The sequence below is a fragment of the Oryctolagus cuniculus genome, chromosome 5, assembly GCF_964237555.1.
Source record: "Oryctolagus cuniculus chromosome 5, mOryCun1.1, whole genome shotgun sequence".
NCBI lineage: Eukaryota > Metazoa > Chordata > Mammalia > Lagomorpha > Leporidae > Oryctolagus > Oryctolagus cuniculus.
Window position 1 is genome coordinate 125,892,757 of NC_091436.1, and position 20,423 is coordinate 125,913,179.

At 61.1% G+C, this 20,423-nt stretch overlaps 1 protein-coding gene across 5 annotated transcripts; it reads right to left on the bottom strand.

Moving 5' to 3' along the window:
- Positions 1-7,213: 7,213 nt before the first annotated feature.
- SLC29A1 (solute carrier family 29 member 1 (Augustine blood group)) lies at positions 7,214-19,967 on the bottom strand. Of its 5 annotated transcripts, XM_070074052.1 has the most exons (15): positions 19,704-19,836; positions 14,060-14,166; positions 13,304-13,365; positions 12,974-13,059; positions 10,694-10,775; positions 10,346-10,548; positions 10,109-10,248; positions 9,795-9,929; positions 9,610-9,707; positions 9,384-9,462; positions 8,998-9,095; positions 8,767-8,875; positions 8,492-8,577; positions 7,983-8,182; positions 7,214-7,900 (listed from the first exon to the last, which is right to left on the bottom strand). In XM_070074052.1, the coding sequence occupies exons 4-15, from the start codon at positions 13,000-13,002 to the stop codon at positions 7,789-7,791; spliced, it is 1,371 nt and encodes a 456-aa protein (XP_069930153.1). In that variant the 5' UTR covers positions 13,003-13,059; positions 13,304-13,365; positions 14,060-14,166; positions 19,704-19,836; the 3' UTR covers positions 7,214-7,788. The 5 variants fall into 5 exon arrangements, with proteins under 5 accessions (XP_069930153.1, XP_008261199.1, XP_008261198.1 ...); XM_008262977.4 differs by lacking the exon at positions 13,304-13,365 and having other exon boundaries at positions 19,786-19,967; XM_008262976.4 differs by lacking the exon at positions 13,304-13,365 and having other exon boundaries at positions 19,704-19,952.
- Positions 19,968-20,423: the final 456 nt, after the last annotated feature.

Consider the following 20,423-nt stretch of genomic DNA (forward strand, 5'->3'; position numbering starts at 1 on the left):
TCCGCCCACGCTGGGCAAGGACAACGGCCCCTCGCATGGCAATGGCCACCTCCTTGGAGCACGTCACTCTCAGGCTGACCTGGCCACTGGAGTCCCCTGACAACAAATGCCTGGAGCCTGGTCTGCTGGCCAGCCTGCACCTGCTCCTACACTGGCCAGGTCTTCAAAGCCTGCTCCGTTGGTTGGCCCGCACCTGCTGCTACACTGGCCAGGTCTTCAAAACCACAGCCTCGCGGGCCGCCCCCAGGAGGAAGCCAGCGACCTGAGAGTCCTCGACTAGCACGGAGAAGAGACGTCTCCTGTGGGGACTTGAGCTTCCTGTCCTTGGCCAGGCAGCCCAGCTTGGTGACAGGGAGCCACTCCTTGTCCTCGGCCTCACCAGCCCCGACCCCAGCCGTGACAGCAGCCCCAGATGCCTCCGTGGCCTCCCATTCCGGGGCCCTCCTGCTGCACCTGCATCACCTGCCATTCGGTGTTCTCTCCCAGAACCTGCTCGTGGGTGATCTTAACCTCAACACTTGGCACATCCAGTCTCAGCCTCTGCCCCTTCCCCACATAAGGATTTAAGGCTCCAAATTTCTTCAGGACAGGCAGGCACGGTCCCTGACCCAAGATGGCTTAATGTAATATTTTTTTTTTTTTGACAGGCAGAGTGGACATGAGTGAGAGAGAGAGAGAGAAAGGTCTTCCTTTGCCGTTGGTTCACCCTCCAATGGCCGCCACGGCTGGTGCGCTGCGGCCGGCGCACCGCGCTGATCCGATGACAGGAGCCAGGAGCCAGGTGCTTTTCCTGGTCTCCCATGGGGTGCAGGGCCCGAGCACCTGGGCCATCCTCCACTGCACTCCCTGGCCACAGCAGAGAGCTGGCCTGGAAGAGGGGCAACCGGGACAGAATCCGGCGCCCCAACCGGGACTAGAACCCAGTGTGCCGGCGCTGCAAGGCGGAGGATTAACCTAGTGAGCCGCAGCGCTGACCTTAACGTAATATTTTTTGACCTTACGACGATGTGAAAACGGTTTTCACAGAAAGTGTACTTCAAAAACAATTTTTAAAGCTCATGTTTCTTGTTTATAATACATCATCAAAAAAATGTTTTTAAAGACTTATTCATGGGGCCGGCGCTGTGGTGCAGCAGGTTAACGCCCTGGCCTGAAGCACCAGCATCCCATATGGACACGGGTTCTAGTCCCGGCTGCTCCTCTTCCAATCCAGCTCTCTGCTATGGTCTGGGAAGGCAGAAGATGGCCCAAGTCCTTGGGCCCCTGCACCCATGTGGGAGACCTGGAAGAAGCTCCTGGCTCCTGGTTTCGGGTCGGCGCAGCTCTGGCCGTTGCGGCCACCGGGGGAGTGAACCAGCAGATGGAAATGGAAAGACCTCTTTCTCTGTCTCTATCCCTCTCTGTAACTCTGTCTTTATTTAAAAAAAAAAAAAAAGACATTCATTTGGGGCTGGCACTGTGGCACAGTGGGTTAAGCTACTAGCTGCCTCGCTGCCATCCCATATGGGCACTCATCCCATATGAATCCAGCTGCTCCGCTTCTGATCCAGCTCCCCGCTCCTGTGCCTGGGAAAGCAGCGGAAGATGGCCCAAGTGTCACAGTGCCCGCCCCTGTATTTCAGATTCTGAATTTTGACCTTTCCCAGGCGGGCCACACGTGGTAAGATCCTCTCCCTCGTGGTGCCAAGAGCCGCAGCTCCCAGCCAGTCTGTGACCATGTGGGAAACATCACACGCCCTCCCATGTGCTGTGTTGCTCAGCTGAGCCACTGGGCAGGTTCAGTGTGTTAAATGCACTTTCTTCTTAAGGATGGGCTGAACAGGAAGTAACCTTGTTGTAAATCAAGGAGCACCTGTGCTATGTTGGCTACATTCCACAAATTTCAACTTATAGTTTGTTTGATTTTTTTTTAAGATTTATTTACTTGAAAGACAGAGTTACAGAGGGGGAAGGAAGGAGGAAGGGAGAGAGTCTTCCATCCACAGGCTCACTCCACAAGTGGCTGCAAGGGCTGGAGCTGGGCCCATCTGAAACCAGGAGCCTGGAGCCTCTCCGGGTCTCCCACATGGGTGCAGGGGCCCAAGGTCCTGGGCCATCTTCTACTGCTTTCCCAGGCCATAGCAGAGAACTGGAGCAGGGACTGACGCTGTGGCGTAGCGGGTGAAGCTGTCGCCTGCAGTGCCGGCATCCTATATGGCTGCCAGTTTGAGTCCTGGCTGCTCCACTTCCCATCCAGCTCTCTGCTTTGGCCTGGGATAGCAGTAGAAGGTGGCTGTGGGGAGCAACTCAGACTAGACTGTTACTCGAATTAAGACTTATTCTATGCATCTGCTCTCCCACAATATGGCGCTCGGAGAGGAGCAAACAGCTTCTACACAGCTGCCTCCAGTTCAACCAATAAACAGCAGGACCTGCTCCTGATTGGAGGAGAGCAGCGTACTCGGCGTGTGGGTAGCAGAGTTGGGATTGGTGGAAGAGGACTATAAAGGAGAGAGACAACATGCACCAGGAACACCTGAGGAACATCTGAGCAGCCCCCGAGAGAGCCGGCTGGCGGTGTGCCGCTCCCCCGCGGAAGTGGGGAATGTGGCCAGGGGGAACCGCCCTTCCACGGAGGTGGAAGGGTCGGTAGCCAACCCGGGAAGAACCAGCAGCAAACCCGGGAAGGGCTGAGCAGACAAAAGAACAGCGCAGGGTCCTGTGTCGTTCCTCCACGAAGAGGGGGAGCGACATAATGGTGCCGTGACTCGGATATGAAGCCTAGGCAGGGTTTAGTGTCGTTCCTCCATGAAGAGGGGGAGCGACAGGTGGCCCAAGTCCTTGGGCCCCTGCACCCACATGGGAGACCCAGAAGAAACTCCTGGCTTCCTATCAGCACAGCTCCAGCCATTGTGGTCAACTGGGGAGTGAACCAGTGGATAGAAGACCTCTCTTTCTCTCTCTCTGCCTCTCCTCTCTGTGTAACTCTGACTTTCATATAAATAAATAAATATTAAAAAAAAAAAAGTGGCGCAGCCGGGTCTTAAACCGGTACCCACATGGGATGCCAGCACTGCAGGTGGTGGCTTTAACTGCTATGCCACAGCACCAGCCCCAACTTATAGTATTTTTATTATAATTCAGTTTTAAGGATTTTCTGATTTCCCTGAAGGTATCTCTTTTGATCAATTTAAAAGTGTTTTACTCTTTCTTTCTTTCTTCCTTTCTTTTTTAAGATCTCATTTTATTTATTTGGAAGGCTGAGCAACAAGACAGAGGGAGAGACATAGAAAGATCTTTCAGACACTGATTCACTCCCCAAATGGCTGCAACAGCCAGGGTTGGACCAGGCTGAAATCGGAAACCAGGAGCTCATTCTGGGTCTCCCATGTGGGTGCAGGGACCCAAGGACTTGGGCCATCTTCTGCTGCTTTTCCCAAGTGCAGTAAGAGGGAGCTGGATCAGATGTGGAGCAGCCGGGACTCGAACCGGTGCCCATATGGGATGCAGCTTAACCCACTGCCTTGCCGCGCCAGCCCCTGTCCCTGTGTTTTTGTTTTGGTTTGGTTTTTGTACTTGAAAATTTGTAATTTAGAATGTGGTTAATATCTGCAAATGCTCCATGTGTCCCTGAGCAAAAACCCGTGTCCTCCAGCTGTTGAATTAAATAAAGCGATGCTGTCAAGCGAACACACCCATGTGCTGGTGACACCGGCCATAGCTGGGAGGAAGGGAGGTGGGAAAGCTGGGGAGGAGCGGAGCGAAGAGCCTCCTCTGAGGCAGAGCGATGGAGATGGGGGCCGCGGGGCAGAGACCCACCGCGGGAGGAGGGGTGGGCGCTGAGGAGAGACGGCCGGCCGGCAGGCAGAGGGATGTGCGGGAGGCCAGGCTGCAGCTGCAGATCCAGGCACCATCAAGCTGCCGGCTGCAGTCACGGGCAAGGTCAAAATCACTCAGGGATGTGGTGAGAGGGCGAGAGCCACTCCCCAAGTGCAGGAACCTACTCTATTCATACGCCTCTGACTGCGTGTCGCCTGGCCCAGGCCAGCCATGGCACCAGCGGCCTGACGGTGTGACTCAGTCTTTCCTTGCCACTGCTGGCGCAATCTCAAATGTCTGTCCTCCTCCACCATCACCCGCACTAGGCACCCCTTTCCGTCTGTGGCAGGGCCGTGTGGTGTTCTGGGCCTCCCTTGACTACCAAGGTAAAACCGGACCCCACACTGGTTCAGCCCAGAGCGAGTTACAGTCAGGGGGAGGTGCGGGAACAGGTGGCACCACAAACAAGCCTGCCCTACTCAACTGTTCTGCCTGCCGCCTGGCCTGTCCAGGTACAAGCCACGCCTCTTGGGTACGCAGGGCTCCTGGGCTGTTGACTGGCTCACCTCCTGCTGGGCAGACAGGAAGTGGCACACAGTGGGGGCCCAGGTTAGGCACCAGGAAGGACTCTCTGCTGGTTTCACCTGGGCAGGATGACGTGAGCTCAGTGTCCCAGGAAGCTTGGGTGGATCCAGAGTCAATGGACCACCAGGTGGGGGCGGAGGAGACTGACTTACCTGGAGCTTTGCAATTTGCATATTTTTGCATCCTTTACCCTTTCGGCCTTGGCTTTCTGGAGTGGGCACAGCAGTGGTCATGACTTTGCAGGATTATTGGGGGATCAGATGGGGTCGGGTGTATAAGACAGTGACAGCAGAAGAGAGTGTTAAGTCCTCTCCCTGCTCAGTATCTCAGTGCAGCATCACAGCTGGCCAGGTAGGCAGGGCAAGTATAACTACAGCGAGCAGCGAGGAAAGTGCGTGCTTCAAGGTCACCTGGACACAAGGGGGCAGTGCAGTCGGTCTGACATCCTTGGTCACCCACCTGCCTGGACTTAGATGTACAGGGTGGGTGGGGGCCGCGCTCCCGCCAGGGGGCGCTCCAGAGGGTGCCGTCATCCTCCTCCTCTCCCCACCCCCCGCGGGGTGGGGCTGGGACAGGCAGGCCCTAGTAGGCTCCTCGCCCCCTCCCTGGCTGCGCGCTGGGTCGCTGGGTCCGGACCGCCCGCTCCCGCCCCGTGAGCACTGGTTCACACTGGAAATGGCTGGGGTGGAATTAATGAGGCTTGGTTCTGGAAGCTTCCGGAGGCTCGGGAGCAGGGAGGGAAGCGAGTCTCCGGGGTGGGGGGCTGGGCAGACCATGTCCAGGTTGGTCCCACAGACCCTTGCGCCCCGTGGCTCTGGGGACCTCACCTCCCAGGCTGTCCTGCAGATGCCCTGCAGGTCTTTAACACGTCTCCTGGGGCAGGTGTTGGCCCCGACAGGTCTTTGCGCCTCGTCAAGAAATCAGGACCCGTTCTAAGGACATTTAAGAGAGAGGAGCCAGGGCTGCACCGCGGGTACATGGCGGGCTCAAGACAGAATCCTGAGCCCTGAATCCCAACCAGGGAGTGGGCAACGCCTTCTGGGGCTCTGCTGACTCGATTTAGCCCTCACCCCGCAGCCTGGAGCCAGAATGCCACCCTGCTGGGTCACAGGGTGCCGCAGGTCTGCCGAGAGTCCCCACCCCCAGAGGCCAGGTCCCGCTGAGGCTGAAGGAGTGCATGAGGGCGCAGAACAGCTGACGAGGGCGGAGCCGGGGTCAGGGTGGGGACCGGACACTGCGGGCCTGGCCCACTCGCTGGACACTCTGTCTGTGCGTGGGCCGGCCTTGGGTTTCAGGCGGGGCTGGTCCTGTTACAGTGACTCTGCATGTCTCTGCTCACCTCCATTTTGAACACTCGTAGCTGTAACTGAGTTGGTTTTGCCAACAACTGGGCCCTCCGGCCACTCCCCCGGGATTACCACCTTCACGCTCTTTCCATATTCGCGCCCAAGGACTCACGGATGCAGCCAACTCCCGGCTCGTGCTTGAGGCTTCCTCGCCACTTTCCAGCCTGGCTGCTTGGCCTCAGGCTCCTAGCTTTGCAAGAGAGCTTCAGGCCCCAGCATCTCGCCGTGGAAGGACAATCGTGTATTGCAGTGGCAGCCACCCCAGGGAGGACAGAGCTGGACACAGACCCTTCTGTGCGAAGCCAGCCAGGGTCTCTGGTGGATGCACAGCCCTCCGAACCTCATGGGGGCAAAATGCTGAGGACTGAGAGAGAACATCCTTGCCCCCCCCCCAGCATGACTTTGCCTGCAGCGCGCCCTCTTGTGGCCGAGAATCGTCACTGCAGCCAGGCGGCCGCAGAAGTGGGAGCCCCTTTTTTGCACCCCCCCCGCCCCCGCCCCCACCCAAATTTACAGGTGGGAACCCTGAAGTGTGGAGAACGCCATGCTGTGGGATAGCTCTTACAGCCGGAAGAGCTGCAACGCCAGGAAGAGACCCTAACCACACAAACGGACAGTCTGGGAGCCAGGCAAAGATCAGAGTGTGACGGAAGTCCCCACATTACGGAAGTGCCGAGGGGGCACAAGAGGAAGGCCCTGAGCTGCCCGGTGCGGCTGCGGCTGCGGCTGCAGGAGGAACCGGAAGTGCTCTTCAGATTAGCAGCCTGCTCCAGGCGGCGGCTCTGTTTGTTTTCAAGCTATTCTGGTGGCCACGTGTGGGGTGGATTATGAGATCAGGAAGCACGTCCCGAAAGGCCAGGCAGGAGGTGAAGGCACCGGGGAAGACACACAGGCTTCCGGAGGGGCTCCCGGGTTGGGGGCACCGTGGCCAGGGCTCTGCGCCCACTTCCAGCCGGGCAGACCACAGACAGGAGTCCCCACTCAGAGGCTCCGACAGTCTGGTCCCTCCTCACCTCCCCACCCCCCACCGTTGAGAAGGAAAGGGTCAGGGCTCCCCCTGCAGCCACGTAGGGCCCTTGCTTCCCTGAAGTGCCGCGGGCCAAGCTTTGGTGTAGGGGCAGGGTGCCAGGTAGGCCTTAGCCTTTTCCTGCCTGCCCGTGGTGTGGGAGTGCGGCCAGGGGCTGGTGCGGGGGCGGGGGGAGCTGGCCAGGGTTGCAGAGGACAGAGCAAAGGGGGTGGCAGTGAGACAAAGGAGAGGCCTGGAGCTGTCTGTCCCCAGTCCTATGAAAGAGGGAAGGAAGCCGCAGAAAAAAACTTGGCCTTCCGCAGTCTGCGCCAACAATCAGGGTGTCCTGGCTCCACGCCGGTCCCTCCCCTGAAGCCCCAGCAGGGGGCGCTGCGGCTCCTTCCTCTGAGACCCAGCCCCTGCTGGATCCTGCTCGTGACCAGGGCAGGAAGCCACGGCTGGAGGACACAAGGAACCATTGAGGAGACCAAAAAAATGTTTATTTAATCAGAGAGCCTCTGAAGGCACCTGGTTTCTGTCGAGTATAAAAAAGGCAGTAAAACGGCACTATACAGGGTGCATGATGGGTAGGGATGAGGCGTGGGAGTATGGGAAGGGGAACACAGGGAAGGGCAGGCGGGCACAGGGAGAAAGGAGGGAGGGGGTATCGGATCAGACCCTACAACGGTCAGTCCTGTCCCATGGGCTCCCCAACCCGTCCCCGTCCAGGCAGACAGACAGACGGACCTGATGCACACATCCGCTCTGAGCCCAGGAGCCTGTCCTGCAGGGATCACTCACAGCCAGGTGTGGGGGTACTCACGCAGGTGCAGAGGCTGCACCCCTCCCTGACTGCACCCCTTAAAAGGCCACAGTGTCCCCAACGTCCATCCACAGAGGCTGCGACCTCGAGGCCCGGGCAGCCAGGCCCAGCACAGCAAGCAGAAGTCAGCTAGAAGAGAAAACCTCCAGGCCACTGGTGCCCAGCCCAGGCAGGACGAGGGAAGGGGACAGGAGGTAGGCGGGCAGTGCGGTCCTTTTGTCTATCTGTGGTCACACGATCGCCCGGAACAGGAAGGAGAAGACGGCCCCCAGCGCCAGACCCAGGCACAGGAAGAAGGCCATGATGGCTCCCGCCGTCTCGGCCTCAGCCGGCTTTACTTTCCTAGAGGACAAGGGCAGGACCTCAGCCCCATGGCGCGCCCCTCCCTCGGCTGCCCCTCCCACGCCACACCCCCTGCACTCACTTGGGCCCGAAGCACATGCAGAGGCTGGCGAGGTAGCCGTTGGAGAAGGCGAAGGCGGCCATGAAGAAGATGTACCAGGCGTCGTGCTCAAACACCACGGCCAGGTAGCGGCGCGGCTGCACGTTGCACAGTAGCAGCAGCGGCACGAACACCAGCCGCGCCAGCACCAGGCCCGGCAGCCAGCGGCTGTCCTTCCCCGGCTGCAGTGGGGGAGGGGGGCACCAGGAACAGCCTCAGCCCCCAAGAGCCTGCACCGAGACCACCTCCAGGTCTGGCACTCGGCGGGGGTACTGATGGGGACCCAGGGCCCTGTGGAGCCCATCTACCTCCTGATCAGGGTATGTGAGCACACACGCGTCTCTACAGGAAGCTGCACACTTAAGATTACACCCTGGGCTATTCATAAACGACCCCTTGATGTAAAAGGAAAAAGGACCCCCCTCGTCTCTCGGGCTCCCCTTCAGGGTCTCACAGCTGGTGCCCCCACCCCCAGCCCGGCCTCGACTCACCCACATGAAGATGGCCGTGAGACTTCGGCCCAGCCAGTCAAAGATGTTGAAAGTCAAGAAACAGGATACGGGAATAAAGTAGTTCCCTGGAGGAGAAGGAGGAGACGACAGGAGACGCTGGTGGCCAGGGTCAGATACGGCCACCTTGGCCCTCACGGGGCCTCAGCTCCCAACCCAGGAGGGGCAAAAGGACCCAGCGGACTGCACCCGGAGAGGAGGTACCCAGGGCCCCTTTGTGCCCCACTCCCCGTGCTGGGCGCCCATAGCGTCCTCACCCCAGGCGCTGGCACCGGCGATGCTGGACTTGACATCAGCGGTCACAGCGGGAAACACGCCGATGGTGATGGTGAAGACGAAGCAGATGGAGAGAGCCAGGACTGAGATCTACGGGGAAGGGGGAGGGGATTCGCCAGGTTCCCCCGACCCCCACCCCTCCACCCGGGAGAGAAGCTGGGGGCAAGGACCACCGTCTGGCCAGCAGGAAGGGGAGGGCAGTACCCACGTACGTTCTTGAGGATGGCTCGGATGGAGTGGCCTTTGCTGGCGGACTCGGAGCTGGGGGCTGCGGCTCCAGACTCCTCCTTGCCTGCTCGCGGCTCCTCTCCTGGGGGAGGGGGAGGTGGTGGAGGGTCTTTGAGTTGTGGAGAGGACAGAGATATATGACATAGACACTCCCCGGCAGGGCTGGGGTCACTCGGAGCCCTCGGCCGCACCTGCAGCTCAGTCCCCCAGGGCCCGACTGCCCCGACCTGAAACTGCCACCGCTCTGCCGTCAGCCCACATGCCTTGGGCATTCCAGGTTGTGCAGGCTCTCCCCCAGCCCCCCAGCCCTGGCTGCCAGCTAGCACGGGGTGCCCGTTCTCGTCCTCGCCGCCGCCCCTGCCCTGCGAACCTTTGCTGATGAGGTCCAGCTTGGTCTCCTGCTCCCCGGGCCCTTCGAGCTTGAGCTGCTGGTAGTAGCGGTAGAAGTCCTGCGGAACAGTGGGCACCGGGGCGGTGCGGTCAGAGGCAGGAGCCCCAGAATTCCTGCCTTCCCCCAGGTGTGGGCCTCAGATCACCGTGGGTCTGGCGCCCTGGACTCCGCCACCCCCAGGCCCCAGCTCCCCGAATTTGCTCACCAGCCGGGGCAGGCCCAGGTAACAGATGATGGTCAGAACGACAACCACACAGGCTGTGATAAAGTAGCCGAAGGCACTTTCTGACAGCTCCGAGCCAGCTGGGGTGGACGGTGCCAGTGGTCAGAGACCGGCCGTCCCCCTCCCCCACACCCCCAGGGCAGCGGCAAGAAGGCAGGAGGACTCACTGGCGATGGCGCAGATCATGGCCACTGAGGCGAAGAAGCCAGCCAGGCCCTGGCCACTCATGATGGGGGCCGTGTAGCTGGCGGGCAGGAGGCCAGCCAGACCAAACAGGCTGCCCTGCAGGATGGCGCCAAACGCTGGGAACAAGGTGGGTGTCGGCAGAGGAGCTGGGGCTGGCGGTCACCCAGCCTTGCACCCAGCTCCTTCTCCCTGTCCCTACCCCCAGCCCCGTCCCAGCTGCCCAAGGCCCGCGGGCTCCTCTCTGACTACGGTGGGTCAGGCCTCAGTCCACGGCCCCTCCCAGCCCCGGGCTTACAGTTTATGAGCATGATCTTGACCATGGTGAGGACGAAGAAGGGCAGAGCGTCCATCTGCACCTTCACCAGGATGGCCGTGACCAGGAACACCAGCAGGATGGCCACCAGGCTGCCCAGGATCCGCACCGACTGGGGAATCCTGCCAGAAGGGCAGGCCGGCCTGGGACTCAGCCCCGAGGGGAGCGGGAGGCGGCGGGGGTCGGGTGCGAGCGGCGGGGGAGGGGGTGGGCGCCCACCTCTGATGCAGGAAGGAGTTGAGGCAGGCGAAGAGCAATAGGGGCAGCATGGAACACAAGGTCATGACGTTGTTGAAGATGGCACTGAGAGGGCCGTGCTCTGGCGACGGCGCTGCGGGGGCATCTGAGGCCTGGATGTCCTTGTTCCGCTCAGCAGTGACCAAGGACATGTTCTGGGCCATGTCCAGGCGGTTTGTGAAATACTGCAGGGGTTGCACAGAGGGGCACTGAAACCTCTCGCGCGCACACTCTCGCTCTCTGCCTGTGCCTGCAGGCACAGAGCCAGGCCCTGAGGGCTTAGAGGACATGTACCCTGCAGCCCAGTACCCCCCTGCCCACCCGCCTCACCTGAGTGGCCGTCATGAAAAAATTCCAGGGCAGCAGTGTGCCCAGCCCCAGCATGAAGAAGATAAGCCAGACAGCTTTGTATCTGCAATGCAAGGAGGAGGGGCTGGGGAGAGCCACCCTCCCTCCCTGCCCGACAGTCCTCCCAGCTGTCCCCTGCGTCCTCCTGGGTGTGTGTGTGGGGGGGTGTCCTCCGACAGGGGATAGGGCGCCAGATGAGGCGAGGGGGAGGGGCCCAGGGACTCAAGACTGAACGGACCATGGTTCTCAGCCCTGGAAGACTCGGGGGACCCTGCAGGCTGGGAACCAGAGTGACCCACACACACACATCCGGGGAGGGGTGTGGAGGGCCTGCTGCAGGGCTGGGGAGGGCGGGAGAGGCAGAAGGCAGGCAGTGTCTTCCGCTCCCCAGCAGGCAGGCTGGAAGCGGTTACGCCGTCTGAGCAGAGACCCAGACCATGTGGTTCCCTGAAGAGGGTTGTGGGGTCAGGAAACTCCCAGACCATTCTGGAACCTAGTGGAGCAGGCAGGCGGGCGGGTGGCTGCGAGCGACGGAGCTAGCGCTGTTGTTTCCAGCCAGTCAGAACCAGCTTTGTAGGTCATACCACCTGGGGCAGGCCAGGAGGTACGGACAGGGCCCCTGGACATCCGCTGGGCCTAAGCCCAAGTGAGGGCCGCAGTTACGGCTTGGACATGGCTTGGCCGCCGCACTGGGCGGTTCTGCCGCAGAGTCACACGCTGACGGTGGTGCTAAGACTGGAAAACACCGCACCGTGGTCCGGCCTTTGGGAAGTGCCCAGGCCGGATTAGGACATTAAGCTGGAGCCCTCATTATCCAATCTGGGACTTTTGTAAGGACAGACGCTCCCTGTCTCCTGCCATGTGCCACCTGGGGACTTCACCAGCAAGAAGCCACCCCCAGGGGACAAACCAAAATGGGGTCCGCCCAGCCTCGGGTTATAACCCTCCAGGACCGTAGCTGAAACAAGCCTCTTTCCTTCTGAGAGATGGCCTGTCTCGGGTATTTCACTGCAGGGACACCAAGCTGCCCAAGATGGCCACCTGGCTTTGGCCAGGCCTGCAGCCCTCCAGGCAGGGCTTAGTGACCTTGGCCCCTCCCATCATGATATCCAGATGTGTCCCCCCACCCCCGCCAGCGTCCTCAAGGCCAACAGCTGCACTCTGCGCAGAGGTGGCAGGGACCAAGCCCAAGGCAGTGAGGACACAGGTCTGGCCTGAGCCACCAGCAGGCCTCATGGGGGCAGGGTTGGGGGGAGGCTGGAGGAGCGCCCCCAAGTGGACAGATCTGAGCTATTACAACTGCAGCCCCCATAGGGAAGCTAAAGACTTGCTTCAGAGGCCCAGAATGGAGGGAACACTCCCAGGTTAGAGCACACGGGATAGAGGCTGGGGAGTGAGGACTCAGGGCAGGGCCAGGGGACACCTGAGGCTGGGCTGGGGCACCACCAAGTGTGGGAGCCACCAGGGCCTGCGCTTCCTCCATGCTTCCTAAAATCCCCTCTCCTCCAAATAACTCCCAGGAAGTGACCTTCATTCTCCAGGGACGGGCATCCCAAATGGGCACCAGTTCAAGTCCCCGCTGCTCCACTTCCGATCCAGCTCTCTGCTGTGGCCTGGGACAGCAGTAGAAGATGGCCCAAGTGCCTGGGCCCCTGCACCTTCATGGGAGACCCAGAAGAAGCTCCTGGCTTCAGATTGGCCCAGCTCAGGCCCTTGCAGCCATTTGGGGAGTGAACCAGCGGGTGGAAGACCTCTCTTTAACTCTTCCTTTCAAATAAAAAAAAAAAAAAAAAAAAAGAAGAAGAAGTGGCCTGGTTCCACAGCCTCAGGTAGGGGAGAAGGGAAGGGTTCAGGGGCTCAGGGTGGAAGGAGGAGAGTGCTCTGGGCCCCAGGCATGGCTTCACGGCGCAGTTCACTTTCTTGGGTCCGTCCAAGAAGAGCCAGGCGGGCTGGAGAGGGCAGTTCTACCAGTGTGCCTTGGAACAAGAGGCGCTGCCCAGCATCTCCCCCACGGAGTCGGCAGCAGAAGCCGCGAGCTGCTGGCCCGCCACAGAGCAGCAGTGGAAACACTGACGGCCCGCTCGCCCACTCTGGCAGCCAACCCAGACACCCCGGCCAGGACCCCGCCAAGGCATGCAGGCTCCCCAGCCCTGGGGTGCACTTGACTCATAGCTACCTGGCTGCAAGGCCAGCCAGCACCGGCCTTGGGATTCCAAAGCACCCAGCCCCCTGGATCCCCAGCCCAGGTCCCCTCCCCAGTACCTGTCCTGTGGCTGGTGACTGGTTGTCATGGTGACGGCGGTGTTGTCGGTGGTGCCCGGCTCACAGCTCCCTCCCTCTGGCGCTTGCTGGGGTTAGAAGCACAGTGAGGCCCTGTCCTGGCCCTGCTTCCCCACAGCCCGCCTGAGTCCCTGGTGGAGAGGAGGCGGTGGCAGGGCGGCAGGGCAGCAGGGCAGCTAGCTGAAACATCCCACGGGACCCCCCTGGAGCCCTGCCCCTTAGGACCATGCCACTGCTCCCCACTCCCCTAGACCTGGGCCCCCAGCCCAGCAGCCCAGTCCTGTCGGGGCCCCCTGCCTGCTCAGGCTCTACCTGGCTCCCCGCCTGGCCGCTGCCACCGCTATTTTTATCCGGCAGCCGAAGCAGTTTATAAGCTGGGAGACAGGAGGGTGGAGAGCAGCGGGAAGGAGGAGGAAGCAGGAGGGAGAGGGAGGGAGAGACAGTCGGAGAGGCAGGGAAGACAGGAGAGGGTCAGGGACCGTGGTGACAATGGGAGGACAGACACAAAGGCAGGAATGAGCAGAGGTGGGGGGAAGGGGAAGGCGAGGTCCCTCTGCCAGTCTGACCCCTGCACCCTCCCTGCTGAGCCCCTGCGTTCCTGGTGGGCTGTGGGGGGTTCCCCTCCTCGTGCCCCCTAGCTGGAGCTTCTGCTGGTGACACCTAAACCTTCCTTGCCAGCTACTGCCCAGGGACTTCCTAGTTCCTTGGTCACTTTCCCAAGAAAAGATTTCACAATGGGACTGGGACACAGCCCTTCCCACAGCCTGGCCTGGTCCCTTCCCACCCAGCCCCCCCGACCCCCAGGCTTGACCCTAGGGCCACCCCATCCCCCCTAAGTTCCTCTCTGACTCAGTCCCAGGCCTTGTCCTCTTCCCCTTTCTGACGGTGGCCCCGAAGATAAGGGGCCCCCAGCACCAGCGGCTTCAGCAACGCCCCTGCAGCTGGCCTGAGCAAGGGAGAGGGGCCTGGGAGCACAGCCCTCCACCGCCCCCCCCACGGGCCTGAGGGGACCTGGCCCACTATCTGGGTCTCAGGACAGAATCCCCACCCTCCCTGTCTAGCACTCACCGGATGCCCAGGCTCGCCAGCAGAAGGGCCGAGGCAGAGGGGGCCTGGGCGGTCCCTAGGAGGTGGTCCCAGCCCAGGCTCGGGCGACAGGACTTGTCCGTGGGCTCCTGGATGAGGGTCCGGAATGAAAAGGGTGGCACTGGGCCTATCAGGGCAGAACCCCGCAGGCTGCCCGGGCCTCATTCTCAGAAGCCTCCCCAGCCAGCACAGAAGCACTCCGGGGAGATACAGAACCACCCTGCTGCTCCGGAGATAAGAGAGCAGGAGTCTCAGCAGGGGGCAGGGGCGGGCCTGCTCGCAGGTGCAGTGCGCTCCAGGCCCTGCGTCAAACACACACAGCTGGTCCCCAGGGACTCTGGAAGGGGGGACTTTCCCACCCTCCCTGGCCAAAGTCCAGCCTCTCCAAAGGGCGTCCACAGACCCCAGCACACACCGGAGGTAGAGAGGAGAGGGAGGGGCAGAGGCAGAGGGCTTCTTCCAATTGTTCTTTCCACAAACACAAGGAGATTTCCAGAAGCTCACGAGAGAATAGAATTCAAAGATGAGTTTAGGAGCTGGCATTGTGGTGCAGTAGATTAAGCTGCCACCTGTGATGCTGGGGTCGAATATCTAAGCTGGTTCTGGCTGCTCCACTTCCGACCCAGCTCCCTGCTAATGTACCTTTGAAGCCAGCAGATGGCCCCTACCACCCACATGGAAGACCCTCATGAGTTCCTAGCTCCTGGCTTCATGGTGGGCTCAGCCCTGATGGTTGTGGCCATTTGGGGAGTGAACCAGCAGAGGCAAGATCTCTCTCTCTCTGTTAATGGCCTTGCAAATAAACACCTTGCTTTTTTTTTTTTTTTTTTAAGATGAGTTTAGGGTGGGCGTTTGGCACAAGTATTAAGTCCACCATTTGGAATGCCTACATCCCATACTGGATTGCTGGGTTAGAGTCCCAGCTCCCCCACTTCCAACCCAGCATCCTGCTAACGTGCACCCTGGTAGGCAACTCTGATGGCTTAAGTACAAGGACCCTGGCATCCATGGGGGAGATCTGGATTGAGTGCCAGGCTCCTGACTGGAACTGTCATGGGCATTTGTGGCATGAACCAGCAGATGGAAGATCTCTCTCTCTCTGCCCTTCAAATAGAATGAAAACATAAATAAAAATACAAGATGAGTTTCTTTTGGTGTACATAATTTTTTGAAATCCATGTATAGGTTTTCAGCCCGTGCACTTTCCATGACATTTTAAAAGACCCTCTCTCTGTACGCATGGATTTTAGAAACGTTTGCACCAAAAGAAATTCATCTTTTAATTCATTCTTCCATGAACTTTTTGAAGCCCCCTTGATATCTAGACAGGACCTCAGCACACCAGCCACGCACTGCTCCAGGCACCGGGAGATGGAGTGTTGAACAACAGCACTGATATTTCCTAGAGGCATGGGAGCGGGGGGGGGGGGAACCCCAACCCTGTGAGGACACCTGTGCCCCACCCCGCACCCCACAGGCAACTCGCAGGCAGTTCAGAGCAGGTACGGCCTCAAAGCAGATGGGAGGTTGGGGTGGGGGACAAAAGTGCCCCTTCCCCTTAGCGAAACTGGCCTAGGCTTTCTTTCTGCCTCCCCTGGCTCCAGCTGCCCCCACCCCCGTTCCTGAACACAAGTGAACTCCACGGACAGTGGCCCACCTGCTGCTCTCATCCTGACACGCAGCAAGCCTAAGCCAGCCTAGATGTTTTTGTTTTTGTCTATCTTCGCCCTGCAGCGACCAGGGACTTGACAGCAGCCCAGGGCATCTGGTAACCTTCCAAGCCATGTCTTTGGCCTGCCCAGATGGAGTCCAGGAAGCAGTCACCCAACGAGGACTTCCCTGCCCCAGACTCCTGACCCCTCTTCTGCTCCTGCTCCCCAGCTTCCACACACACCCTCAAATTCTCACTCCCCCATCCCACACGGGGCCAACCACCACCTGCAGATGCCCCTTTGTCCTGACAACCTGGGAAACTGGTATCAGATCCTTCTCACCGAACAGATGGGCCAGCCTAGGTTCAGAGAGGTGGAGACGGTTGCCCAAGGTCCCAGGGATAGTTAGGGCCAGAGCTGCGATTCAAACTCAAAGCACAGCTTAATTAATCTAGGCTCTGTGGGGTGCGGAGGGGTGCAAAGGTTGCTTCCCAGCCATTCCTACAGAAGCCGCTCTGCTCCAACTAAAGGGGAAAAAATAAAGTGGGGACCAAGTTCAATGGCAGCCTGCCTGAACATCAGGTGTAAGGCATCCCACACTCCCAACCCATCACACACACACACACACACACACACACACGGGTTACTGAGAGGAGTGGGCAAAGGGGCGGCCAGGGCGTTGGAGAGAGGCCTCGAGAGGAGTCAGGGGCAGGAGTAGGGGAGCCAGCCTTCACCCATCACTGTTCACCCCAGGGAAGAAAGCCCGGGCGGGGCGGGAGGGGGCTGCCCTGTGTCACTCATCCACTCGCCGATCGTAAACGAGGAGGCGCCCAGGAATAAGGGACCCGAGACGCGAGTTGCGCCAGTAAAAGGTAGGGGGGTAAAGGGCCGGCTCCCACGTCTCCATTCGCGGCCCCCCATCCCCATCCCCCCTTAATCGGCGCAGCTAGCGGCGTGGCCCCTCCCCTGGACCAACAAGGAGATCGATCGAGATTAACCGTCCACTCGCCTGCCCCTGGCGGTCAGCGTGGCGAAAGCCAGTTTTGGGCCCGGGAGCCTAGCCACCCACGCGCTGCTGGGGTCCGGCTCCCCTTAGGGTCCCCAGGCGCTCCGGCCTGTGCGCGCCACGTGCTGCGCGACTCCGCACCGGGGAGCTGGGGCCCCGCCCGGCGTCCCCTCCCCCGGCCGCAAAGCTGTCAGGCCCGGCCGCCCTGCCCTCGTGGCAGGAGGGAAGCGGCGCCTTCCGCCCCGGCAGTGCCCAGCACCCCATATCCAGGCCCCGAGGAGTACCTGGCGGAGAAGGAGTCTTCCAGCACTGGGATCTGCGCGCCCTCTCCGCAGCTTCCCGCGCCCGCCCGAGCACTTTTCAAACCCGCCCTCCGCTGGGCCCGCCCCCGGCCCTCGCCCGCCGCCACCTCCCCGCAAAGCGGCGCACCCAGAGCCCCGCCCCTGGCCTGCCCCGCCGCCCCCACGACCGCGCCGGACGCCCTGGGCTCCCACCCCGTGACCCTGCGCTCCCTGGCCGCCGGGTCCCCTTCCTATTTCTGTGGGTGGGACCTCTTTGGGTCTTGCCCTAGCCCATCATGGGGCACATAGGGCTGGAGGGTGCAGACCCGACACTGGGCTCCCCCTGGGCGGGGGCTAGGCCCACACACCCCACCCCAGATTCCATCTAGGGGTTCTCCCATCCATCCACAGAGCCTGCGCTCCCACAGGTCGGGCCGCCCCCAGGTCCTCACCCCTCCTCACAGGTTCCGTTCACCCATCTTCCTTCCGGAACCCTCTCCATGGCTTGTGCCCACCCCCATCCCCTGGGGGCAGTCCCCTCTGTGACCTGTGTGGTGAGCTTTCCCCACCCCCTCCTGGTACAGACACAAACACACCACCCGCGCGCGCGCGTGTGTGTGTGTGTGTGAGAGAGAGAGTGTGTGTGAGTGTGTGTGTGTGTTGGGGAGGAGAACGGGGTAACCCCTTGGTGATTCACCCTTTCTAAATTCAGCACTTGGGAAAACTGAGGCACGGCTGGGGAGGGGAGGAGAGGAAGCCAGGAGCAGCCTTACATCCTGAGCAAATCCTGTTGTCCTGGCCAGGGGATGTTTGCTGCTGTCTGCCTGGAAGCCTCGCTCTGCTCCACATCCTCCCCCTGCCTGGAGAGGGAGGGGTGGACTTGCAGGGGACGGGGTCGGAGGTGGTCCCTCCTGAACGTCCCAGGGAGAGCGAGACTCCTTTTCTGATGGGCATTAAAGGGGTGTGTGTGTGTGTATGTATGTGTGTGTGTGTAAGTGTGTGTGTGTAAGTGTGGGGGAGTGTGATTTGCAGCCCCTATGCCCGCACTCAGTGCTGGAGAGAGCCAGAGGGGGAGCAAATCCAATCCAGGCTGCCCAGGCCACTCCTAGTGACCCAAGGGGCCTGTCCCTGGGAGAAGCCACAGACACAAATGAACAATTAGCAGTCTATAATAACATCACAGGGCTGGTGCAGACTCACACACTGGGGCCCCGAGGGGAAAGCAGCAGTTCTGCCTGGAATCAGCAGACACCCCCCCAAGCCATCCCAGAGGGAGTATGTCCCCCAGCCTTAGGGCTTGTGCCCCACCCACAGCCCAGCCAGGCCCTGCGCAAACAGAGGACAGGAAGAAGGGCTTGGGTGGTGTTTTTCTAGGCACTGCCCCATGGCCCACAGTGGCTTCATGTCTCTCCAGCCCACCCCCGTGTTTGTCCAGTCTCCCTCCCTTCCTCTCTTAGCCCGCAGCTCTCTCTCCCTTGACCCCCTGCCTCCCTCCCACCTTCCTTTCCCTGCCCTGGTCCTGTGGGGGTGGCAGGCCTGGTGGTCGGGGAGCATGCCCAGGCCGGTGGCCACTGGCTACAGCAATGTGCAATGGGGGCTGGACGAGGATGGAGACTGGAGGGAAGTGGTCATAGTCCCCCGGCCAACTGGGGAAGGCTGGTTCCTTCCCCTACCCCCACAGGGCCTGGCCTGCTCGGCAGACGGCAGTAGCCAGGGCTGCTATTGGAAACGGGCCCATCTGGCACACACCCACACCATACCTGGGCCCCCAGCCAGCACCCACACCCCTGCGCATCCGTGTCCCCAGGCAGCAACAGTTGCTGGGTGCTAGGGCCCTCTGCTGGACAGCCTGGGGAGCCCGACTCAAACAGGCCTCGCCATGGGTCCGTCTGCCCAGTCCTCTTCACTCTGCCCAGTGTTACTCAGAGTCCCTCAGGTTCTGGGCACAGGGTGGAGTGGGTAGGACTGGGCTGGTACAGCTGCAAACCCCACACACCCTATTCAGGATTGTGGCTTGTTCCCCTTGCAGCCTCCAGCAGGGCCTCTCCACCACTGGGCACACCGTCCTGTCCACCCCAGGCCATGTTCTCTGAGCTGTCACCACAAGCCATCTGTGTTGGCTGGAAGCGTGTTTGCTGCAGCTGGGGCGTTGTCAGCTGCACACGTTCGAGTTCCGGAGCCTCACCGCAGGGCTGGGACTAGGGAGAGGCCAGTGAGCCACTTGCCCGAGGCACAAAATTTAAAAGGGGGTGCTAAAAACTCAGTAAATCAAGATGCATCCAATGCAATGCTTCTAAATCAAAGCTAATGCAAAGAACCCCCGATGAATAAGACGTTGTAAATAAAGGCAGGTGTGTACACAGGGTGGCTGCCGGATCAGGGTTCAGCTAGGCGTTACTCTGTTCCCTAGTCTGGGCCTCACGGCTCCTCTGACCTTGGGGCACCTGTGTTTGGGGGAGAGCCGGGAGGGGTTGAGAGACAGGCATCCAACTCGGGCCTCCAAAGTCCCAGAAAAGTAGCCGTTCCACCAGAGACCAAAGCTTGCGACATCTCTGATGGACAGTCTCTTAGCCCGGGAAGTCCCCCAGCCCCGCCCGCCCAGCCGGAGGCGTGAGACCCGCGCAAACCCCGCCCCCACCCCGGCCTGCCCGGTCCCCGCCCGCGGCCCCCACCCGTCCCCCGCGCACCTGCAGGGGCGTCCGGACTTGGGGGCAGGGGGCGGGAATTCCCAGGCCGGCGGACTCCCGGCACCCCTCTCGGCCGCCTCACCTCGGGGCTGTGGCCGCAGCCATGGCCGGAGAGCGCCGCCCGCACCCGATCTGACCCGTCTCTGCCGTGGGGCGGGAGAGGCTGCAACCGGCAGTCCTGGCGCGCGCCCCGCGCCTCGGCGCGGTCTCTCGGTCCCGCCGCTCGCCGCTCGGGGGCGTGCGGCGTTCCGCGAAGCGGGCGGGAAGAGAGGCCCGGGCCGGCCCCGTGGGAGGGGCCCCGGGGCCGGAGAGGGAGGCGCCGCCGGCAGACGGGGCTAGAGGGGCGGCGGCTCGGACCCCTTTACCCCGTTCTCTTCCCCTTCCCTCCCGCACGCAGGCCGCTTTCTGGGGCGGGGTGGGGGTAGCACGTGCACAGGCTTTGAGGAGCCGGGAGGAAGCAGATGGTGAGGGCGGTGCTGGCGGAAAGACCTGCGGAGGTGTGTGGAGAGCAGTCGCCGCTGAGGTCTCACTTCTTGCCCCCGACCGCGACAGGAGCCCATATTCCTAACCCTCGCAACCTGGAGCCCAGGACTCACTCTGGGACTGGGAAACACTGCCTGGGATCAAACAAACTCCCTGGGCTCCGCGATGCAAATATGCTTGACAGCCCCTGTGGGAGCCCCGGGGGCCTCCGGCTGGGAGGGAAAGTAGAGAAGTGAA